We start from the raw sequence: 22,808 nt of genomic DNA, 5'->3' as shown, positions 1-22,808 counted from the left end.
TTATTCCCTTTGCCCCAAATTGGAATTAAACCCAACATTTGATGCTCGCCCTAATTGTTTTTTGCTTCCAGTCACCAAACTCAAGTTAAGCCTCCTCTCTGTGGAGGTACAGTATGTCATTTTATCGGTTCGGTGCTGGTTGGCGCAGCGCTTTTTCTCCCCCCCCCCCCCCCCCCCCCCCTCAAAACTGCTGTTTTTCTGCAGCTTGCCAGTTAAGGATTCATGAGTCTTTCTGTCTACGTTTGATAACAAGTAGAGGTTTCTCACTTCAGATTTAATGCATAGAGGTCTCCGCATTTTTTTCTAACTGGCTCCGAAATTGATCTGAACTGCAACATGATTTTTCCACAATGAAGTAGCCGAACACATTAGGCGAGCAGCGTGAAATTGACCTCTGAAAAGCAGCAGTGTATGTGAGTTACATTTTAAAGACGGCTATTGAGAGAATTCAAACTAAATGGATTCTATTTGGGGACTTTTTCTGCAGCATGCGTATCACCTTAATGCTCTTACAAATATTGCCTCATGGTGGTTGCACTTTAACGGCTGCTGGATAATCAGCGGCCCAGATAGAATCACAACTTTTCTTGGGAGCAGTTTCTCACTGTGTGTTGCTCCAAAGCAGCATGAGGTCCCATATATCTTTTTGGTACTGTCTCTTCTGTTGATCTAATTGGATACCCTCTGTTGCCTACAATGAATCATCACTGGACCTCTTCTCTCCCTTCAAGTACTTATTTTTATTGAATGCAGGGTTCCCCTGAATCACAAGCCCCAACCTTAAAACTTGTATTTGTCCCTTGGCTCCAGTCATTGATCTTTTTTTTTTCCATTCTTTTCTTTACAGCTGTGTCAGTATCACTTTTATTCCAGCAGAGGATTAAAGGCATGCTTTTATGTGCTCTTCCTCCCCAGAGAAAGGGCCAGCAGTTCGGGCCATTCTCCACACTCCGCTAATTGACTCCTAATTTGCCAAATGCATTTTAAGGTGGAATGAAAAAGCCGAACCCTCTTTGAGGTCATATGTGAGGGTGACACTCCCACATGTATTGCTGTTATTACTCATCCCTCCTTCGCCCTTGACTCTTGACCTCTACTGATGCAGAGGAAGCTCTGCTGCAGCACAGGGAGTTCAGCGCCGGTTAGACATCTAAAACGGCAGAGAGACGATGGAGGCGTTTTGGCATGCACGCCATGATTTTTCCAAAGAAGTTTAAATCCGGCCAGTCCTCGGGATCTTCATGGCGAGCATCTCAGTCGGCCGCTGATCCACACTGCAAACACCTCCAGGAAAGTGGCTCTCACTGAGCGGATCGAAGGCAAAGATTTTTTTAATTACTCGCCTGCTGCAGAATGGAAAGGCACGGGTTTTACCCATGGGCATCAGTATCGACTTGAGTGTATGATGTTTTAATGAGCCCGGCGTGTAAATGATTTGTTGCGGCTGTGTATTCTTGAAAGACTAATTTGTTTGTTTTTCTTACGTTTTCAGTGGATGGATTCTCAATTGACTTGGAGGCAGATTTAAGGATTTACAGATTGACCAGGATGTCAAAGATCTCAAAGGCAGCCAAGGCTGTGAAGAAATTGGATGCAGGCAATGTTATCCGGGCGATAGTGAGGTCAGGACAAGCGGCCCCTGGGCCCCCACTCGGCCCCATCCTGGGACAGGTACTTACGAATCCACTTCTTGTTCCATCTGTCTGCTCCGAGTAATCAGGTGTATTAACTTAATTGCAGGAGCAGAGCTTCATTTTATCAACTGACCTTACGCACACAGCTCTTATTAACTGTGAGACAACCTGATCCTTCCTTATTTTCTCTTTGCCAATCACATAGGTGCCTCTCTCTCCTGAGTCACCCCTTCGCACCCCCCCTCCACCACCTCCATCTCCTCCCATAGCCCTATTCATATTCCCATTCTTATTCTAGTCGCACAGCTTCATTGTGCAGGTGGGTGCCACACTCTGCATCGCTCTGCAACTATTTTCTTGCGGTTTCCAGGCCAGAGACACTAACACCTCCATCCACACCGACTGTCCGCGCGCATTAGCTTCACTGTTTACAAGCGAGCTGATGAAATGGGATTTAACCTGTGAAGGTTTTTGTCCTAAATTCTTGTATACTTCTCCCTGCTTCAGCTGCTCCTGAGAGACAGCTGAGGTTCTGTTGTGTTTTATTGTTCAGGGATGCACCGCTACAACTTTGTAACCACCGGTGCCAATTCCAACGAGAGAAATTGATGCATTGGCTGGTGGTACAATAATGACATGAGTCGCAGTTGCCAAGTATTGAGTAATGAACAAAGATGGTTCAGAGTCGGCGGGTAAAAATAACAGAGGCTGGTTTATCCCTCGCTTTAAAATAAAATCATCCTTCTGTAACTTAACTATTCAGTGCCGATGCTCATTAACCTTGTCTGTGTCTCTGATCACACAAGTGTGTTGTTTTAAATATTTCTTGTAAAACCTTTTATTTTATTGTACATCATAAAGGCACAATCTGCTCCCACTTTAACGGCCATTCAGCTGCTTAAAGTTTGATTGTTTCTTGTGCGAGATTGAATGAAAGCAGCCCTGCGGCTTGTTCCCTACATGCAGATGAGATCCAGTTAGCCTCTTTAATGGACGGTGCTCATCAGCCTTGGATGCTGTTGCTCGCTTGGAAACAAGATCAATTCTCACAGCTCATCCATCTCTGTGACTTAATGGCGACGCTCAGAGAGGAGAATTGAAAAGTGAACAAAAACTGGCAGAAAAGATCCAGTCGTGATTAATAATGTCAGGGGAAAGCAAACGTCAGAGAGGAGTTAAACGATGTGAAAATAACACATTTCTCTTATCTGACATCGACAGTAACAGCGCAGTTACTTTATGGTTGTGTTGAAAATGATGTACTCTGCTGTCAGCAGGTGCACAACATAAACTATGTAACATAAGATCTGTTCATTACTGGAATCCTGAACCCCCTGATGCACTGGGTCTTAGATTTAGTGCTCGGATATTAGTCATTTCAGACTCACTTCTGAAAGAATTTCTAAAATAACAGTAAAGTGCAGGCAGCAGGGATGACAGCATTGTACTTATTCTATGGCTCATCTACTGTAAATCATTTTAACAGCATATATACCCTAAAATGGATTACAGCATGTTACAGTGGGATAACGGTTTTATATTGATTTTACAGTGTATATGCCAGCATGTTACTGTTTATTTACAAAGGATAATAAAATCGATTTCTTTTGCATTTATTGCCAACAAAGAAAATAAAACAATAGCAAAAAAGAGAATACAGAAATAAGTTACAATATCTACTTTTATAGTTAACCAGCCACATTAACTGTTACTAATTACCAACAGATTGAATGCCAAGAATGACTTCTTCATAACATTTATATTTTGTTTCTTGTTCTACTGATCTACTTATGATATTATATCTACTAATATATTCCCATAGTTGGGTTCCAATTAGCATTTTTATTTTTTTTAATGACCATGTTCTTTGTTTAGGATTAAGTGGCATCTAGTGGTGAGGCCGTAGATGGAGACCAGCTGAACACACCTTGTCCCACCCTCAACACGAAAGACATAAATCTCATTCAATAGTAACAAACACAACTCTTTTAGTTTCACGTGATTATACATAAATGAAAACATTAGAGCTTCAACAGTTAATCAATTAGTTGTCAACTATTGAAATGAATCTCATATTTTGAGAATTGATTTATAAGTTTGAGTTTTTTTAAGGAAAAGAGTCAAAATTCTCTGATTCCTGCTTGTTAAATGTGACTATGTTGTGGTTAATTTACTCTGCGGTGACCGTAAACTGAATATATTTGTGTTGTGGACAAAACAAAGCATTTGAGAACTTGATCTAGGGAAACATTGCTCTAAGTTTTCTACCATTTTGTGGTACTTTATAGACCATACAACTAATATTAATCGAGAAATAATCAATACATTGATAAACAATTAAGATAATTGTTAGTTACTAGAAAACATAGTTCTTAATATATCATATTCCATTTCTGCCAGTCTGTCCCCTTAAATCATACACATTTTGATTTACAGATTAAATCTTCAAATTATTTAGTTTTTTGTGAAATCTACCCAATTTTTTATTTTATTCTTTCAGTTTAAAATGAGATTAAAGAGAAAATAGCAGCAAATCTCACATTTGACACGCTGGAAACATCACATTTTGGCCTATTGTTGCTTAAAAAACAACAAACTATTAAGAAACTATCAAAATAGTTGCCTATTGATATTTGTCGAATAGCTGTCAGGTTTTTCTAAGAGTAGTTTCAGTTCTATCACAGATACCTCTGTAATCAATAGATCACCAACACTTTATTTTACAGGTCCGAAAATATCAGAATAAGTTGGTGGTAATTACTAAATGGCATATTTGAAATTTCCTTGAAATTACCCTAAAATTACCACAGTCTAAATGTATTGAAATGTATTCATAATCTCCTAATGTCAGTGAGGAGTTAAAACACAGCTGGTAATTTCTTTCCACATTTCCATGAAACATGCAGCTCGTTTGTGCTTCACCTCTGCTGACCTTTTTTAATTTTCTAGTTTCTCTCAGCAAGTGAGTTGTTTCAGCTGCGTTTTCAACTAATTATTGTGGTAATTAGGAGGTACTTTCAAAGAAACTTCTAATATGGTACTTTCTAATTGCCACCTACTTACCATTAATTTTTTCTTCTTATTGAATTGGTCTCAACTGTTAAACTAACCCAACCTGGGGGCTATTTGTTACTTTTCAGGAATTACCAGCTATTTGTGGAGAGAGAATTAAGATAACAGATTTTAGACTGGGGAATAGTTCTGGCATCACATTTCATGTGCCAGAGATACAATTTTCCATAAAATAGATTTTGTGTAGTTTGTTTGCAAGAGTCAAAGTGTGTCTGGGCTGCAGTTCAGATCGGTCACACACACAGAAAAATACTCATTTTTCATTTTGGCGCTTTCGGGATGCTGGGAGTTAAAAGTCTCGGTGCTTCAGGGGGTCGTGAACATCAACCGGATTTTTTCTAGTGTGTGGTGACTCACAAAGGTTACAAAACACAACTGAAATAGTTTGTTTTTGTCTAGTTTGAAAACATTAAGCGGTCTTCCTCCAGCCCGCCAGCTCAGCACTAAGCTCAGTCCTCCTTTCTCCCTCCAAATGCTGATAAACTCCCTGATAACTATCATCCAACTGTGCAGCTCCCCTCGGTGTCTTTAAACTCATTGTGTTTATTTTCATTCTCTCTGTTCTTATATTGGGTTTTTCTTCAGCTGTAGCAGGCTGCTGATTTCAGCAAAAAAGCTCTTATAAGTCTGAGCATTACCTGCTCAGCACTAACGGCAGACAGACACAGTGAGCAATTAGCTGTTGAACATAGAGGAGCGTTTAGCAGCTAAAGAACCAGAAATCAAAAACAGAGCTAAAGAGAGAGCGAATATTGGACTTAACCTTCATCAAGGCGGCAAAAATAGGAATACAAATTAATGATAAATAGGCAGCTGATGGAAGACAAGCCCTCTTTATTTAACTTTTAAGGTCATGATGTGTCAGGCGGTGTGTTCAGCGCTTCTATTTGCTGCTCCCACGTGGGGAGAGAAAAAAAAAAATCAATCCACTGATTTGTCTTCAGCACAATATTATCACAGGTTTAAGAGATCTCGTTCGCAGGAGTCTTGCACACATTGGTCACAGCCCTCTGGACTGATGTTTGACAGCGACAGTCACTTTTGAAGGAATAACAGAGTGAGTACAGTAATAATTCATACAGTTGGGAAACATCCAGACATTTTCTATCCAATAACAAAGCAGAGGATCTGCGCTTTAATCTCATCCCATTCCAGCCTCTTTTATTCCTGCTCAAAAATACAGCAGCCAGAATTTTATCTGCTGCCAAGTGAAGAGACCGTAATAACCCAATTTTACCCTCTCTGCACTGTTTACCAGTCAGATGTATAATTGATTTTAACATTTTTACTGATCATATTTAAGGCTCAGCTAAATCTTCCCTCCCCCTCAGCTACACTGGAGACCTCCGAGCAGAGATTAAGAAGCTCGCTCTGTCATTCAACTCTCAGCTCTAAAGGTCACAGAGTTTTTCTGCTTCACGTTTACACACATCCCTGCCTTCAAGATTTGGGAATACTTCTTTGACTTTTTTTTTGACTTGTTGCTCAATTTCTGCACATCAAAAACTGCCATACACTGCAAAAACATGTTTTTCCCTGGCAGAAATGCGTGACATGGCAGACGGAGGGCATATTTTTTAATGACGGCTTTCAATAGGCACACGTAAATACTCCAAGCGACAACAATCGTGAATTTTTCGACGCTCCTCAGTGTCTCTTGCCGCATATAACACCTGTCAGGGTGACGTGAGAGCTGTTATGTCAGCATCAGCGGGCGTCGTGTGTGGTATTTTTAGGCGTTCTTCCCCCAAAAAACTGTTGCCCTCCCAGAGACGCTGTGGTTTGAGTTTGATCATGTTTAAAGAAGCTCAAATGTGTGACAGCTCAAAGTAAGGAAAGTGGTTTCTTTACCAACTCCAACAAGTATGCACTGCAGTGTGCTAGTGCAGCGCTCGTTCAAAACACACTAAGCAAAAATAAAGCATGCGAGCAATTATTATTCATTAAACTATTCAGCGTTACATTAGAATTAAAGCGCTAACACGAGCAGACATTTGCCCGAGGCTCACACTTCAACAACACGCCCAAGAAAGTTACAAAGCACCGAAAGCGGCCGTCTATTTTTACAGCTCAACAGTACACTCAGACAGGATTCAGAAACATTCAAAGAGACAAATGCAGTAAAGCGAGGTTGTGCAGTGACAAAATCTTGATTTTCACATTTGATCAGCACTGCCTGATTTTACTGTGTGATCCGAGTTTGGTGTTCAGTGTCACAACCCGGCTCAAGGCTTGACGAAGGAGGGGGGAAGCAAACATGAGTTAAAAATAAATGTATTTTACAGAAGTTGGGGGGGAAATTAAGGCTAAGTAAGGCAAACTCAGTACAACGCAGCCAAACAGGGTGCAAGCCAGGGGACGAGAGAGACCGTCTGACACTGCGTTCATCTTCCTGATGACCAAACTCCACCGTCATGCTTGTGGATGCTGCTTTCTCAGCGCTAGTGGCAGTGAATGTCCTGTATGTAATCTTTAGTAAAGGTATATGCTGTTAGAATTAACTGCAAATCAACTGCAGTTTGCAAAGATATCAGTAAGATATAAGAGATGTATTAGTTGCCTGCTTTGGTTACAAAGTGGAGCATGGATTTAATTAGCAGATTTCTGGCTGGATCCATCCATCCATCCATCCATCTGTCTACAGACCGATCCATCCATAGCTACATCATCTTTCAATCCATACATCCATCTATAGACCGGGTGTGGACGCACACACACATACACACTGTTCATTTTGAAGCTTGTTGATTTACAGATGGATGCTTTGGATGTTTTTATATCTTGTTTTTCCATTTCATAGACGCAGCTTCGACGTCAGTGAAGTGTATTAAGGGTTCATTTAAACAGATATCACATTTTTTATTCATTTTTCTAAATCGTGTTTTCCTCATAGTGCTCTCCAAGGAAACATACTGCTGCTGGAGTATATTTACTTTTTACGAATACGTTATCTGTTTTTGCAATTTCGCTCATCAACTGATGAATCAGTATGATTTTAAAAGTCGTAAGTTGGTGATACATAGGCACAACATTCAATTTTAATCGTGGAAAGTGGACAAATACATTCAAGTAATTTGCTGTAGTAACTAAGTCACTAATTAATTTAATTTTGTGCTTTTATATTCTATATATATTTTAATTTTCTTTGCTCCACATTTTTTTATAACAGGTATTTATACACTGTGTGTGTGTTACGATGTCTGTATCTGCGTAGTCGATTGGTTAGACTCATTTACAGGAAGTCAAATTCTGACGCCAACCCAAAGTGTCAGTATTTGACCTGCGAACGAGACTCAACTCTCTTTTCTTTCTCTTAATTGTTCACCTGAGTGCAGGCACACTGGCTTGCCTCACATTTCTCTTCTCTCTCCCACCAAAGTAAAGGTTATGTGTGGTTAACACTGAGAAGGTAACGCATCACTGTTCCTACAGCCAAGCTCGGTGCTGGTTCTAGCTGCCTTCAGTTCAGTAGCGAGTCCAGTCTGCTGCTAGTTTAAACTGTCGAGTCCAGTTGGGTAAAAGAACAACATACAGTTTTGTCAATGAGTTTTCTGATGAAGACTGTTTTTGTGGCTTTAATTGTCTTTTGAGGAAGTAACGTGGTGTGAGTCACAGATGAGCTGACAGTGCTGCTGTCAGTCACCAGTAAGTGGAGCTCCACTGCTCGGAGCTACCGACTCCGTCAGTGGCAATGTTGATTCAGCGTTGTCTCTTTAGTTTAAAGATGTGTTCGCCTGCGGAACATCTTTATTTTATAATGATTTAAAGTAGAGAAAAGCTGCAAATCCTCGTGTTTGAGAAGCTTTTCGGTATTTTGGTCTGACAAATAATTCTTAACAATTAATAATCAAGTTGGAGATTACTTTTCTGTCAATCAGTCAACGGATTAAATGACTAAATGTTTATTTTTTACTTGTGTTTATTCTCCTGTTTTAGCCTGATGTCACCCCGACATCTGAGGCCAGAATTAGTATGCGTTTGTCACCAGTATTGCATTGCATATCATAAGAGGGTCTTTTGCATCATTTCTTTCTCCTGGAATATACTTTGAAGTTCTCTCCAGAAGCTGTGGCGCTGATGGTGTGTGCTATGATGAATGATTTAGACATCTGTCTGTTAAATTTGGCTCTCCCTGGCAGACAAGGTGGCTCTGAGCTCACAGGCATACTGTAGCTGTCGTTGCCTCTGAAGTAATGAGGTGAGATGGGTTGCAACCAAGTGTTCAACCGAGCAAAACAAAGCCATATGTTTGTCTAAAGGTGCCTCCTTTTGGACGGTTTGGATGTCACTGTTGTCGGAGCAGGTTGTTGTGTGCGTTTGTCTCTCTTGACTCTCGTGCTCCATCAAGCTCACCCCGTGTGTGCGAAGCAAACGGTAAATAAATGGCAGTCGGCAGCCGCTGTGCTTTAGGCAGTGGCCCCGGCCCTTTAATCTTAGCCAGCCTCTCCTCCTTGGTTTTTTTTCCTTCTCTCTGACTAACCACCCTTGACAGGGGAAGTGCAGATAGGTAGGCTGCCTGTCGGCTGCGGGGCAAATTTAAACAAACGAGAGAAATAAAAGAAGGAGCGCGAGACACAAAAAGGGAAGCTGACAGCTTTGGTACAGGAGAATAATTACAGACTGGAATGAAATTAGCTCAGGAGAATGGAGGGAAAGAATGGAGGGCGGTGGGGAGAGCGGCGAAAAGAAGAAAGAAAATAGAGCAGCTCGTGCCCTTTTTCTTCAGGAGCAGAGAGTCTGAGGGAGCTGAGGGAAAATGCTGAGCGTTGTATCCAGAGCTTAACAGGTGTAACAAATTCTGGGAGGTAGTCATTTGCAGGGGCTGCTGCCTATGCAGTTACTGCTTTTAGTATAATAGAAATATGAGAAGTTGCCCAACAGGGAGTGCATCTAGAATGCATGTGTTTGAAATGTAGAGTGAGCTGGGAGGAGGAGATGAAAGGTGGAGGGAAGGTGAGAGCCGGATGCCGTCTACTACACTGGTTATTCCTTCGTGGTTTTGCCTCAAAAGTCTCCCTGAACTGCAGAGAAATTCCCCCACCGAACCTTTAACTGAGTTTCTTTGTGTGGCTGACTGTGTACATTAGTCTTAATGCATCCCGTGAATATAGCCTGTAAGTCAAGCATAAAGCAGCGAGAATAGGCGCTCGCATTTTGACAAATAGCCTCGATTTCAATTAAAAGGACCATTAAAGCTCAGAGGAGAGGCCGACGGGTGCATTCACAGCCGCTGTTAGCCAAAGAGCCGGTTCTGAAAAATATCACACACACACACACAAACACACACACTAACACACACACACTCTCACTACAACTCTTGACATGCACACCCCATCTCGTCAAGACTTTGCTCTCTTTCAGCATTAAAGGCAGACAACACGACAGCACACTCAAGGATTACTGCGAGAGGATCCGAGCTGATGGGGCCGCTGGCATAATTGTGATAAATGACGGCCTTTTGTCAGGGTGCCGCTCCATGAAGCAAAGAGCGCGGTTTCTCCAGCTTGAATGTGTTGGGGGGGCTTACATCCACTTCACCAACTCCAGTCTGAGCAAAACATAAAAACACACAGTTTTCTCTCTGGGCCTGATTGACTTTAATATAATGGAGGTTTTGAAAGTATGAGGCGGTTATTTGTCCCTCAGGCCTCTTGGCTTTGAACATTTCGGACCGACTCCTCCTGTTTTTTCCCCTATATGTGGCCGACAGAATGCCAATAATGCTCCTACGAAATAGCCAATGAACTGTCAACACCAGACGAGTATGAAACACTTTATTAGTTTGCACTCTGTCCTGGAGGTGTAGCCGACGCCAGCTGTGGAATAACGTCACAATATACGCGTGGTAGTGTGTCCAAGTCCCACATGGTACACACGATGTGTGCACGCCTCATGACGACTAAGAGGCTCGTAGCTCCATGAGGAAACAAGGCACTTGACTGTAGGGCTGCAACTGATGATTATTGTCATTGTCGATTATTTGCATGATCATTTGATTCATCATTTAGTTCATAAAATGTCAAAAAATCGGGGGAAATGCTCCCAGAGCTCAAAGTGACATCTTCAAACTGCTTATTTTGTCCAACCAACAGTCCAAAACCCCACGATCCTTCATTTGCTATCATAAATGACAAAGGAAAGCAGGATTTCCTTGAATTTAAAGGTTTTTTTCCTGTTTTTTAGAGGTCTTTGTGCAAGTAAAAGGTCTTGAAAGGAACATGAAAATGAGCACATTATGTCCCCAGCAAATTGAACCAGCAAATTATTGACTTTTTTCCTTTTAAAAAATGATTGAAGCAGTTAATCAATTAACCGGAATAACTGTTGATTAATTTTCTTACAATCGATTAAACGTCGCAGCTCTACTTGACCGTAGTGTTTGCCCTCTACACCCACTGACCCTTCATCCCATGATGCCCAAAAACTACAACACCCACATCTCAACAAAACAGTTATTGAAACACTCAGTTCATAAAAAGTTTAACTCTTCCATTTAAATTGGGGCAAAAAAGGGATTTTTTTTTTCTCCGTTGGACAGGCAGCGGGACAGTTTGTTTCTTCTTCTTCTTTTTGAAAATGACGAACATAGACCTTTGAGACGAGAACAGACGACAGAAGACAGCAAAACATAACTTTTGAATGTGTTGTGAGACTGTAAAAGGATTACTTACACTGGTATTCCGTCTTTGTAAACAATGTACCAAAATAGACCTGTACTGTAGTTTGTGTTGCAATAGGATTAAGATGATGCAAAGATGCTTATTGCCCATCTTTTAAGCCCCTACCACTGAAATATTTTATTTATGGAAACTGTGTTCTTCGTGAATAGTCGGCATCTTTATGCACATTTGCACAATCTGTTGTGCTAAAATGGCTACCGGATGGTTTTTAACACCAGCAGCTAAAGTATGTGTAGGTGCAGCAGACATCTCTGAAATAATCTCTCTTGCTGAAATTTTGCGTTTAACTCAAGTAAAAGACAAACACAGTTTGGCAGGGATGGTCGGGCACAAAGGTCCATGAGTCTGCAGGATTTCACTCCAACCAAACGCCACAGTGAGTGATTTCACTGATGAATATTTCTTGCCAGACCACTATTATATTATCAGCCGGTGTTTCCCCCTTTTGGTTGAAACGACACCACAGTACTGGTACATGATAAATCTGGGAGGTCAGGACATGGAGAGATAGGCTATGAGGAGAAAACATCCTCTACAAATGCTATGTTTATCATGTTTGTCTGCCTCTTCACTGGCCTTGTTTTACTGTGGGAAAAAAAAAGGTGCTTCACCTCATCAGGCCTCTGAAATAAGAAAATCTAAGAAGGGAACATCACTTGGGATCGTGACTAGACTTTGATTTAAAGGGCCACAAGCCAAGGAGGTTTGGATTCTCTGGGTTAGACTCTATTGAAATACTGAAGCACTGTGCAGAGTGAGTTTTACTCCGTAGATGGCTTTTGAATCAAGTCTCTGTGGTACTGAAGGGGAAAATAAATCATCACTCCTCTCTGTATTAAACTTTTCTCTGTGAAGGTCGCCTTATAAAGTGACAGAGAAATTGTACACTAAAGGTCACAGTCTGTATTTTGGCATCTAATGTGAGACATTAGAGTGTTGATCAAATTGTCCTCTCAAACCACACGAACTGGACCCAAAGTTAAATGAGTAAATCACAAATACAAGTATGTGGGAACGGCGAAAGAGCCGAATATGAAGAAAAGCCTCAGTGAAACAAATTCAACACGTCTGACGGTTCAAAAAGGGAATCAGCACTACGAGACTTCAACATACATATCTGGAATATTCTTTACAGTCTGATAGATGTGTTCACAGTGTTCAATTTAAAAATACACTCACACAAATCACAGTAACGTGTTTTCAGTTATTCTTAGCACAACAAAATGTGCAGAAAGCCAAGCTTGCCAAATGCATTTCCACAGTTCTGCATTGTACCCATCACCATTGTACTGAAATCCAATACAAGTTCTCTGTTTGGATGTGATACTGGCTCGGCTGTTCCGACTTCTGGGCGTGGGTACATGCTTGTGTGCGTGTGTGCCTGTTCAGAGTGACTCTCTAGAGTTCATGGGAGATGAAAGAGGGTCCTAAGGGCGTCTCTGTGGGCTCCAGGCTGACGTGGGAGAGAGTGTGGCTCTGGGAGCGAGACAGTGAGTGATAATGAGAGGCTGGGGCTTTCCCCTGGGCCTGGCCCTCTCCTTGCCCCGAGCTCTGGCTTGGCAGGGTTGAGTCTCCTGGTTCTGCTCCAGCCACAGTCCCAGCTCCCGCAGCAGCGCGCTCCTGCTTGTGTTTCTCCCAGGCTGAGCTCAGCTTCACGGCCAGAGCCAGCAGGTTCTTCCCCAGGAACACGGTGGAAATGCGGGAGTCCCTGTACCACAGCATGCCTGTGCCTCTCAGGGCCAGGGTGAAGATATTGATAGTGACCAAGCTGAGCCAAGGGTACAGAGCCTCCTTACGGGGCCCCCTCTGTCCTGGCAGGCCAGTGGCTCCCAGCTCTGTGAGGGCCACACACGGCAGCAGCAGCAGGAGGGCGTAGCAGTAAAAGAAGACCAGGCCCTCGGCCCAGATGGGCAGCCTCTGCTCAGCGACCCCTCCAGTCCCCGCTGCAGCACCTCCTTGGGCTTCCCACAGCCCTGCCTGCAGGTCCAGCACATCCAGCAGGTCCACCACCACCCACAGGAGCCGCCCCCGCACCTCCTGCTTCCTGCGCTGCGGCGTCATGTGGTCGGCCCCCGTCAGGATGAGAAACAGGGAGGGCAGACAGATGGACAGCAGCAGAGTCAGCGTCTTTCTGGCCAGCGGGTCGGGCGGCCGGCGCTCCTGCCTATAGTTATGGCAGACGAAGAAGAGCTTGAGCTGGAGCAGAGACAGGAACAGGAACCAGAGGGCATTGGCAAAACCACGACGTGGCGACCGCGCCTCCGACACCACGCCGGCCGACACGAAGCGCAGCGCGAGCAGGAAGCCCACATCGCCGAGCAACACGGCCGCATACTGCCAGACACTCGGCCCTGGCAGACCACGAGATCCCAGCATGCTCTGCTCCAGCAGGTAGAGGTCGACCACTGCCATCGTGCTCACTGTGACCAGGGTTGATACGCACACCTGGGGCGTGGGCACCATGCCTGAAAGAGACGCACACACATGCACAGTAAATCTCTCGCCTCGCCTCGATTCAAACTCGGCTCACATCGCGTTTCACGTGCCATCTGTCCTCAGAGAAACTAAGAAATGTGAAGATAAGAAACATGTTTCTCCTTAGCAGCAATAATTTAAACCAGATGTAAAATAGTTTTATGCTTGTTGCTATGGTTTAAGACATCAGCTGCCTAGTAAGCAGTGAGCGCCCTTCATCTTTGGCCAGAGCTACATCTACCCTGGCTGCTCAAGCCGAGGAGCCTGTTAAATTGTGTTTTTTTTTTTTTTTTTGCTTTTTCTCTGCAGCGCTTTGAATTAAGCAGTCTTCATTTTCCATAAAGGTCCTAAGATTACTGCTTTTTTTGATTCGGAAATCTTCCCCAAGTTCTCTTCTGATACTTTCTTCCTGTTTGTTGTTGAGGTTCCTGTTCTTTTTTTGTACTCCGCTTATTCATTATTAATTAATTGTGTTCCGACGCAGCTAGGTGCGCTGTCAAAGCCCTTTCTTTGCCTCTACAGTCTGCCATGTTTATTCTCACGCCGCGTTGCAGTCTTTAATCATCACAAATTCCTCTCTCATTTCAGATGAATATTGATAACTCTCTATTTGTTTAGAGATGTGTTCCACTCGTGTCTTTGTGTACACACTGTGTGCGCCCGGGTGAGTGCATGCATGCAATGCTAATTTGGCTGAATATGTGGGGTTTGTTTTTTGTGTGTTGCAGCTCATATCTCAGGGACCGACAGTGTAAGCCTCAGTATTGACATAACGTGAGAAACGATCATTGACTTTACGGCGCAATCGAACCGACATCTCTTTATCGTATTTAGCTGTAAAGCAAAGCGCAGGACCGGTGGACTGTCTGCTATCTGCTCAGCAGCACTCGGGGGGGTGTCAACCCCTCAACTGGATCGATGACATTATAATATAAAATCATTACCGGCTCAGATGTGTCGTAATGGCAACAGTTGAGCGTGATCGAGCGAGGGATTGTCAGCGTGATTGCGGCCTGTGAGAAAATTCTGCCAGTGGAAAGTGTGTATTGATATCTTTCAGACGGAAGACGCATCACTTCCCTCACTGTAAGATGAGCAGGAGCTCTGCCATCTCCTCTGTGCTGGTGAATCATTGAAGAGGGCTGAGGGAACTCTCCTGGGTTAAAGAAGAGGGTTAGAGAGTGTGAATGCGCGTGTGGAGAAGCGGGATTGAGCATACGACTGCAAGTGAAAGATTAATAGGCCTCTTGGCTGTCTACATGCCTAATAAAGTGTTACTGCATGATGGTAATAGTTCATAAATAAGCTCAAGGGGAGAAGGGGTGAAAGTGATGAAGAGGAAAAGACTCAAATGCAGATACAAAGTGACTTCCACCCACTTACGTGAGCATGTGCATTTCGCGAGCCAGCCTGGCCTGGATGAATCGAAATGTATTCATCAGCGGGGGTATTGAAATATCACAGACATTAAGGGTTTGTTCTGAAACAGATGAATCAAAGAGATGAGGAAAAGGAGCGATCTCCACTGATTAATCTGCTCGGAGGCATGGTGGGAGGACAGGCGTGGATCATGCCAGCATTCGCAATATCTGATTGTCTGCGAAGCCTTTTGTCTCACCACACACTGCAAACTTGATTATCGTTCCCCTCCGAAAGAAAGAAATTCAATAAACCTCGCCACAGATTGAGAGGATATTGGAATTTAAATTTGGTTTTGCTTTTCTCGGGGAACAAGCCCCACTCTGCGGGGGGAGGAGGGGAGGGAGGGGAGGGGGATGGAGAAGTTCACATCCACCGTTGCAGCTGGCTCTTCTTCGAGGTCGCGCCTCTAAAGTTATTCCACCTGCGCCTTAATTTTCACCCTGGAAATCTCGCTGTCAGGCCACATTTGTGTTTTGACTCCCTGTCAACGCCGGTGTAATTTATTCTGCCCTGAGTGAGGGGCCGAGATGACAGCCCGTGTGTCCACTCAGCTCATCAATACGGCCAAATTCATCATTCTCCTGTCTGGGAACTGACACCGCTGTTGACAAGGTGAGGTAACCCATTTCGCTCTAAGCATGAGTAATGGCATGTAATGGCGCAGGTGAAAGATGAGTTCATTTTCGTTTTTCTTTCTACAGACATTTGTTCGATTTTTTCCCCCTTTGCTTCTCGCCTTAAAGCTAATCGTGTGTGACACCGGGCGCACAAGGATCTTCCTCCATCTTTGCAAGTCTGAAAAAAGCTCCTAAATTCAGGTGTAGGAGGCTGGTGAGGGGGGTTTGCATCTTGCATTTGTTTTCCAGGTAGGCGAAGCAAAGATTAATTAGCCCGCCCCCCACCTCGATTGATCTCCGCACGCTCGCCTCAGAGGGCTCCTAATTGTATCAAAGACCAGGATCCCTCACAAGTTTTCACATGTGCCACTGGAGCACCAAGGGCATCAGGACAACATCTCTGCCATAATGTGCAAACTGATTAATTAATAGAGAGCCAGGCAGTGCGCTGAATAAATCCCCTCCCCAGACTTAAACCCACGTGACTGAAACATCTGTTGATTTGTCAGGTAGCAGCCAAAGTGTTGCCTGAGGGGCCTGTTTTTATTTTTTATTTTAATAGAGTTATCACGTTTGTTTTCTCTTGAGTCAAGAAAAAAAAAATCATGCTTATCATTTGTTGCCCCGGCATGCACGCAACCCTCCTTTCTTGCATCCTCTGGCAATTCAAACAATCTCTCCCTACAACACCTGTTTCATAACTGCCCCTGGTCACAGCAGGTAATCTGTTTTTTTTTAAATCCGTGCATGTCTGTGAGTAGTAAAAGTAAAAGCTTTTTTTTTTTTTCAGTTACCCAAACCATTCGTCTTGCACTCTGGCTCGATCCTCTTGATTTACAGCTGGTAAATGCGCTCTCTTTTCCCTCCCAAGAAGAAAGAAGCAGGAGAATCAGGAGAAGCTGCGGTCGGTCACCAATAAAGTCGCTTTTATTGGCGTTGATGGGAATAAAGTCTTACTCCAACAGTCCGGGTGTTTGTGCACAGGAGAGGAGGCTGCGAGAGGGGAAAGTCATCGCTACAGCAGAACAAAAAAAAAAAAAAAAAAGACTTATCCAGATCCCTGCTCTTCCCGTGCAGATCTGGCGTGGCCGATATCTTCCAAACGGCTCCGAGGTTTTTATTGCAGAGGCTCGAATCTGGATCTGTCACCTCCCGCAGTGTCGGCTTCGGCTGTTGTCGGGGGTTTATCTTCTGACACAGAGACAGAGAGAGAGAGGGAGAAGGAGGGAGGGAGGAGGGGAGCTGCTCCTGCTCCTGCTGCCTCCTCTGCTTGCCGCTGCTGCTCGGTCGGGCTCCGGCTGCGCGGAGCGACCGACGGGGGAAGTCGCTCAGAAGTGGAGCGGCGGCATCAGGCGGCGACGCGCAATCGTTAAAGTGGAGACCGCAGAGAGATCCAGCAGAGGAAAGATGGCTCGGGAGGAGGAGGAGGAGAGAAGCGAAGGGGGAGAAACTCACTCACGCTGTCCGAGTTTGGCTGTGCTGTTCATTTGTAAGCATGTTACGTGCCTCCAGTCCAGACCTCCCACCCTCCTCCAGTCCCTCCTCCTCCTCGCTCTCTCTCTCTCTCTCTCTCTCTCTCCTCCTCTCCCTCCTCCTCCTCCTCCTCCTCCATCAGCTGTGGAAGTTAGATGCTGTGAATTCTTGAAAGCAAACCCCAGTTACAGTACACTCATTGGTTATGGTTAACGCCACTTGCAGGAAGATTAGTTGCATTGTTTTCCGGGGAAGCAGCCAGATTTACCTTATTTACCCTTCCTCGCTTCCGAATTTAGAAAACAAAAATAAAGCGCGAGGAAGTGGAGCGAAAGATGCTTGTAGCCTGTAGACACATTTAGAGCTCAGAAGGCAGATGTTACAACTTTAATTAGTCCTCCTTCTGTCTACTTACTGTCTTAGTCACACAAGGAAATCATCCCTCTGTTGTAGATTAACTCATTACAGCCGGCTTACTGCATACTTAAACAGAAGGATTGGGAATTTCTGAGGCAGATCTGCTCCCAAAATGAATCTTTTGGAGACAGTTTTTTAGAAGAAAGGCTGCCTGCCGTCTTCGTTTGGGGAAATTAATTTGGGGTTCCTTTTGTCGACCGCAGATGCAATTTTCTTTTCAAAATGTCCAACGTCCAACGGGCTCAAGTCCTCTTCCTTTCCTTTCAGTGCGGTGGGTTCGTTTTTAGAGTGAGAGGTTTAATCAGACTGGTGAGAAAGGGGATGGAGACTCATCTTTCTTGTCAGATCCAGCTCTGCGCTCTGCTGGCTTCCAAGAGAGGAGAGATTTTCCATTTTCCTCACTTCAGCGTGAGGTTTTTTTTTTTTTTTTTTTTTTTAAATCATCTTCACCCCTTCTTCTTCTTCTCGCCACTGTCACTCCTCTGTCCTCTTGTTTATCCGATTCTCTCCACCTTCCTGATGCTATGCTCCTGTTTTCTTTTCTTTTTGTTCCCTGTGGGTGTGGTTGAAGGTCATTGTGCACACTGGCTCACTTTCAGAGAAAAGAGAGGAGGGAGGGGAGAGACGAGGCAGGAAAAAAAAGGACAAGGGAGAACAGTGAGAATAGCAGAGGAGGGCGAGGGGCAGCCAGGCGGACAGGCTGTCCACAGTACTGTGCAGTCATCACTTTTTGCTTCCGACATGATTGGGGAAGTTTGGAAGGACACATGGGGTTACAGACTGTCCGAGAATGCTAAAGGCGTCAACAGTGTGCGGTGCCACACGTCAGACCCGAGGCTGACCTCGCCAGACATGGAGGGCTCAATCCCTTCCCCTCCTGCGCTCGGATCTTCTCTCTCTGACTCAGCTCGGAGTGCAAGACATGAATTAAATCAGGGCTCCTCTGAGTGTGCATTCTGTAACATTATTGCAGTTTTTGATGCTCAATGAAACAAAACCAAAATGATGGATGCAACAGAATCAGAGAGCACTTCTTTTCATTCCTTGTGTTCTTCTTCTTGTCAAAACCTGGCACCCGCTCTTACCCACAATGCAACTCGACCTCTGACAGTTCAGTCTGGGGTTTTTACGAAGACTTGAAAGCTTATTTAAAACCGATCTGTTTTAGGGATGCAGAGTGAGGATTATTTACAGCCGATGATTACCTTCGTCTCATGGATAACGACAATAAGAGATTCCTAAAGATGGATGATGTATAATGTTTGTCTCTCGTCTGCACGCCGCGGCTCTAACCAGGTGGAGCAGTCTGATGTCATGAACCCGACAACAGCGTGCTGCGCGTCTTCGTCTTTATTGACAAAATGCCAAACAGTTTTAGAGGAGCAACGACTGTATCTGAGTGCGTAGATGTTGCACTTGTGAAGCCTTTCAGAGCAGTTTGGCTTCATATTAACGGGTCCATTTATCTGCTACACCTGATGAGATCAATTTCCCAATATAGAGCCTATATTTATCATGCATTACTAATGTTTTCAAGGTTTTGGAGTATGAATTCAAACAGCTTAAAAAATGCTAGATTTTCAACATAATCTGTTGTTTCATCTACACCATCGAAGGTAAACCTTAACCTAAAAATAATAACCCAGAGAAATCCACATTTCATTTGGTCTTCTGTCGATAATATTATAATATATAACTTCCAGGAGAGAGTCGCAGAGTGAGGAAGGAAGTCGGCTAACGTGGCTAAACGTAACGTGAATTAAACTTTACCTCGTCCGTGAACATTTCTGTCTGAGTCAGGTCAGATAGATTTTCATCAGCAATGGTGGTTGTTCAGCAATGAGAACAACGAACTCCCACGATGCAATGCTGCTTACGTCCTATGTTTTGTTATGAGTGCGAGACCCCCTAGTGGCAGAAATGTCATACTGTGCATTTAAAAACCACAGTAGGTGCCGGGGCTGCACGATAAAGTAAAAAAAGAGAACATATTGAGATTATTTTGACAGGTTTTACAATTGCGAGATGATTTCTGATTAATGGGAATCCTCGTTTTGATGCGACATTTGTTGGGGTCTGCACTAAACAAACATGTTTTCTCAGATCTGGATAACAAGCTTAGCTTATGTTGCCTGGAAGCGCGGCCTCTCGTGCTTAAGCCCCAACAGATGCAGACTCAAGTGAAATCACTTGAGAGAATTCGTCTCCAGCTCCGACTGAAACTACAAAAGGCTCGCAGGACTTTTATTTTCCACACGCAGTCGTTCTCCTCAAGAGCTATACACGGTCTTGGATGTATAAAATCTCTTTAAAGTTACTTTTTAAAAACACCTGTAGCGCACGAAATTCACAATTTTCTCTGTGAATACTCGACAAACTCAACAAAAGATTTGCTAGAAACATTTTTCTATAAAGTCTGACTTTATTCCAACTGCTGACTCTCTTTCTTTGTGTCTCTCTCCTCGGCTTGTCAGCGTATCTTGAGATTGTTCAGTCATCACCAGCGTGGAGCCTCAGCTGCCTGCCGCTCAGGCTTCTGTGTTTCTGCTGCAGCCTCTACACGTGATTAATCATGTGAAGTGGCAAAAAGCACAACACTGTCAAGACTGTGAGGGAGACCTAATGGAGTTGAAAATGGGATGTTTTGTCGTGATGCAATCCATTTTGTTCCACCTTCGCCGGCTCGCCTGCCTGCTCGCTCGCTCGCTCGCTCGCTTGCTTGCTTGCTCGCTTTCGCCATGCCCCCAAACAGCGAGTTCTTCTTCTGGTGCCAGGTAGCAACGGAAAGTGTGAAGGCTGTGTCTATTTTAAGCAAAGATCCAGACGGCAGCAACACTGCTGAGAAGTTTTGGCTTGTTTTGGTGGTTATGAGGATGAGTCCCTGAATTTGGTTCGCTCCGTCGGCTCTGCACTCATGGCCGTCTGAGCAGCACTCCTCTGCTCTTTTATGCAGGGCTGTATATTGGCCTCAGCACAGTTCACTGGAGACTTGGGGTGAAAATCGTTTTCATTTTCCACTTTTAAGACTAATCCACTGATTCCAGGGTGGAAAATCAAGTAAAATGCATGTCCAGCGTGAACTCAATTTATTTTGTGCTGTTTGCTGTGTGCGGCTGCGAGTGTTGGACCTAAGCTCCGAACACTCTCAGTTACCCTGCCTGCAGGCGAGGGTTCAACATGAAACCTAATCAGCTGTATGACGCTACAATGAGGCTGGATGTGATAAAATGCCAACAGCGGAGCAGATTAAATGAACAAGGTAATGAACGTAATGAATGAGAGTGTTTCACACCGAAGAGTTTAATTAACCTCGCCTCCCACCAGCCTCTCTCCTCTGTAACACCTTCCTCACCGTGTATCGCAGACCTCCTCCGGGTCGACCGCCCAGGGCAATTTATCGAGTGGCCTTGCGTGCCAGGGGCAATTACTCCAGCCTCCTGCCCCAAGGCCTTATCCTGCATCTGTGTCCTGTATCTCTGTGTTTGCCACACTCCAATAAGCACAGTGCTTCTCTTGACCTACTCTCCCTGTTTCCCATCTTCCTCCTCCTCCTCATCCACCTCCACTCCCTTTCTCTTCCTCTCTCCTCATTGTATTTTTTCTTTGCTGAGACACCTGCGACCACACACGGTGAACGCTTCCTCACCGTCAGCACTCCCTGGCAGCTTAATATGCACAAATATCCATGCTTGAACTGATAGTCTTGTCAGATTGAAATGAGGCGGAAGTCTTCATACATAAACATGTACACTCACACACACACACGCACACTCACCAGTATTCATGAGGACCTCCCGCGGCCTTCGCTTTACTTCTCTCCCGTCGCTCAAACAAACCTCCTTCCCCATTGTTCAAATATTGACCACGACCACTGGACACATTCTGACAACTTTAATACACCTCAGCGGTCTCTCTCCTCTCCCAGTCCTGTCTCTCCTCCTTTCCATCCGCACACAACACACACACACACACTCTCTCACCATCCTGCCACACCAGCGCTACATCTTGTTAAAAAGAGTTAGTGAAGCTGAAAGGCCAATCACATTAACACGGAAGGAGTGTCAAAAAAGACTGCAGAGAATATGGTGGAAGGGTCAAATCAAACGGACACTTCTCAGATTTTAATTGCAAATGCTTAATTGCTCCCATAATTATGAGTAATAAAGCTCTGCCGCGCTTGATATTGAATGGTTCATATAGCAATTACTCACCACTGTCGCCGCCGGATTTGACGGCGAGAAATATCTTCGTAGATTAGCGTCTAATCCCGGTGCCCAGGATCTCAGAAGTCTTTGAAGATGCGCGGCTGAATGTCCTCGTCCGCAGCCGGCGGTGGAAGGCCCCGCCTCGGGTGATGGGCTGCAGCCATTTTATACTGGAGAGCACCCGGCTCTAATCAGTCATGGTGGAGGAGAGGGGATTTATCCAGCAGCTCGGACTCGAGGATGATTAGATGCTCAGATGCAGTGAGCGGGGTTAGCGATTTGGCCAGGGCACGAGTGTTGCTGTTCCAGTTCTCTCTCGCTCCCTCGCTGATAAATGTCATGCGAAGTTGGAGGAGCCAACCTTGAAACCTGCTCTCGTGGCACACCAGCCCTCCGCCGCATTTAAAGACGGTGATTGCAATTACCAGCATGGTTCAATTTGCTGTAATTACAGCAGTTAAACTATTAAATAGCCTGAGGCCAAAATAAAACTTGCTCACAATGTCGTTCCCAGAATCTAAGACGGTCGGACTCTGGAGAAATAACTTCATTAAAATATGATTACCTGTCTCTGGTGCATACTTGATTGTGCGTGTAACTCAGGGCAAACTGTCTGCTATCCTCAAGTGGGTCCTTTCTCTTGTCTTTGTTCTCACGGGCCACTTTTTTAGCTGTTTCTTCATGTTGAATTTGCTCTTTTTTTTGCGCTGACTGTCTGGTCAGGGTGGCCATGTGAAGTCTTTGCCTCCGTCTATCTTTAGAACAGTCGCTCCTCTGTCTGCATAATGTCCCTCTGCCCGTGCTTAAGCACAT

General features: G+C 44.4%; 2 protein-coding genes across 4 annotated transcripts in view; one reads left to right on the top strand and one right to left on the bottom strand.

Annotated features, from left to right (window-relative positions):
• The window catches only part of mrpl11 (mitochondrial ribosomal protein L11), a 49,836-nt gene that overhangs the window by 13,164 nt on the left and 13,864 nt on the right, over positions 1 to 22,808 (top strand). For both annotated transcript variants that reach the window (XM_030396527.1, XM_030396528.1), the window contains exon 2: positions 1,493 to 1,671. In XM_030396527.1, coding sequence (XP_030252387.1) covers positions 1,549 to 1,671 — 123 coding nt within the window. In that variant the 5' untranslated portion in view covers positions 1,493 to 1,548. The remainder of the gene's footprint in view (positions 1 to 1,492; positions 1,672 to 22,808) is intronic.
• Positions 5,836 to 22,298, bottom strand: tmem265 (transmembrane protein 265). 2 transcript variants are annotated; one of them, XM_030396526.1, is made up of 2 exons: positions 22,002 to 22,298; positions 5,836 to 13,851 (listed from the first exon to the last, which is right to left on the bottom strand). In XM_030396526.1, exon 2 carries the CDS (start codon positions 13,847 to 13,849, stop codon positions 12,785 to 12,787), a length of 1,065 nt encoding a protein of 354 aa, XP_030252386.1. In that variant the 5' UTR covers positions 13,850 to 13,851; positions 22,002 to 22,298; the 3' UTR covers positions 5,836 to 12,784. The 2 variants fall into 2 exon arrangements, with proteins under 2 accessions (XP_030252386.1, XP_030252385.1); XM_030396525.1 differs by lacking the exon at positions 22,002 to 22,298 and adding an exon at positions 16,695 to 18,366.

Source organism: Sparus aurata, chromosome 18 (assembly GCF_900880675.1).
Source record: "Sparus aurata chromosome 18, fSpaAur1.1, whole genome shotgun sequence".
Classification (NCBI taxonomy): domain Eukaryota; kingdom Metazoa; phylum Chordata; class Actinopteri; order Spariformes; family Sparidae; genus Sparus; species Sparus aurata.
The sequence above is the reverse complement of the archived record's forward strand: the minus strand, read 5'-3'. Positions and strand labels throughout refer to the sequence as shown.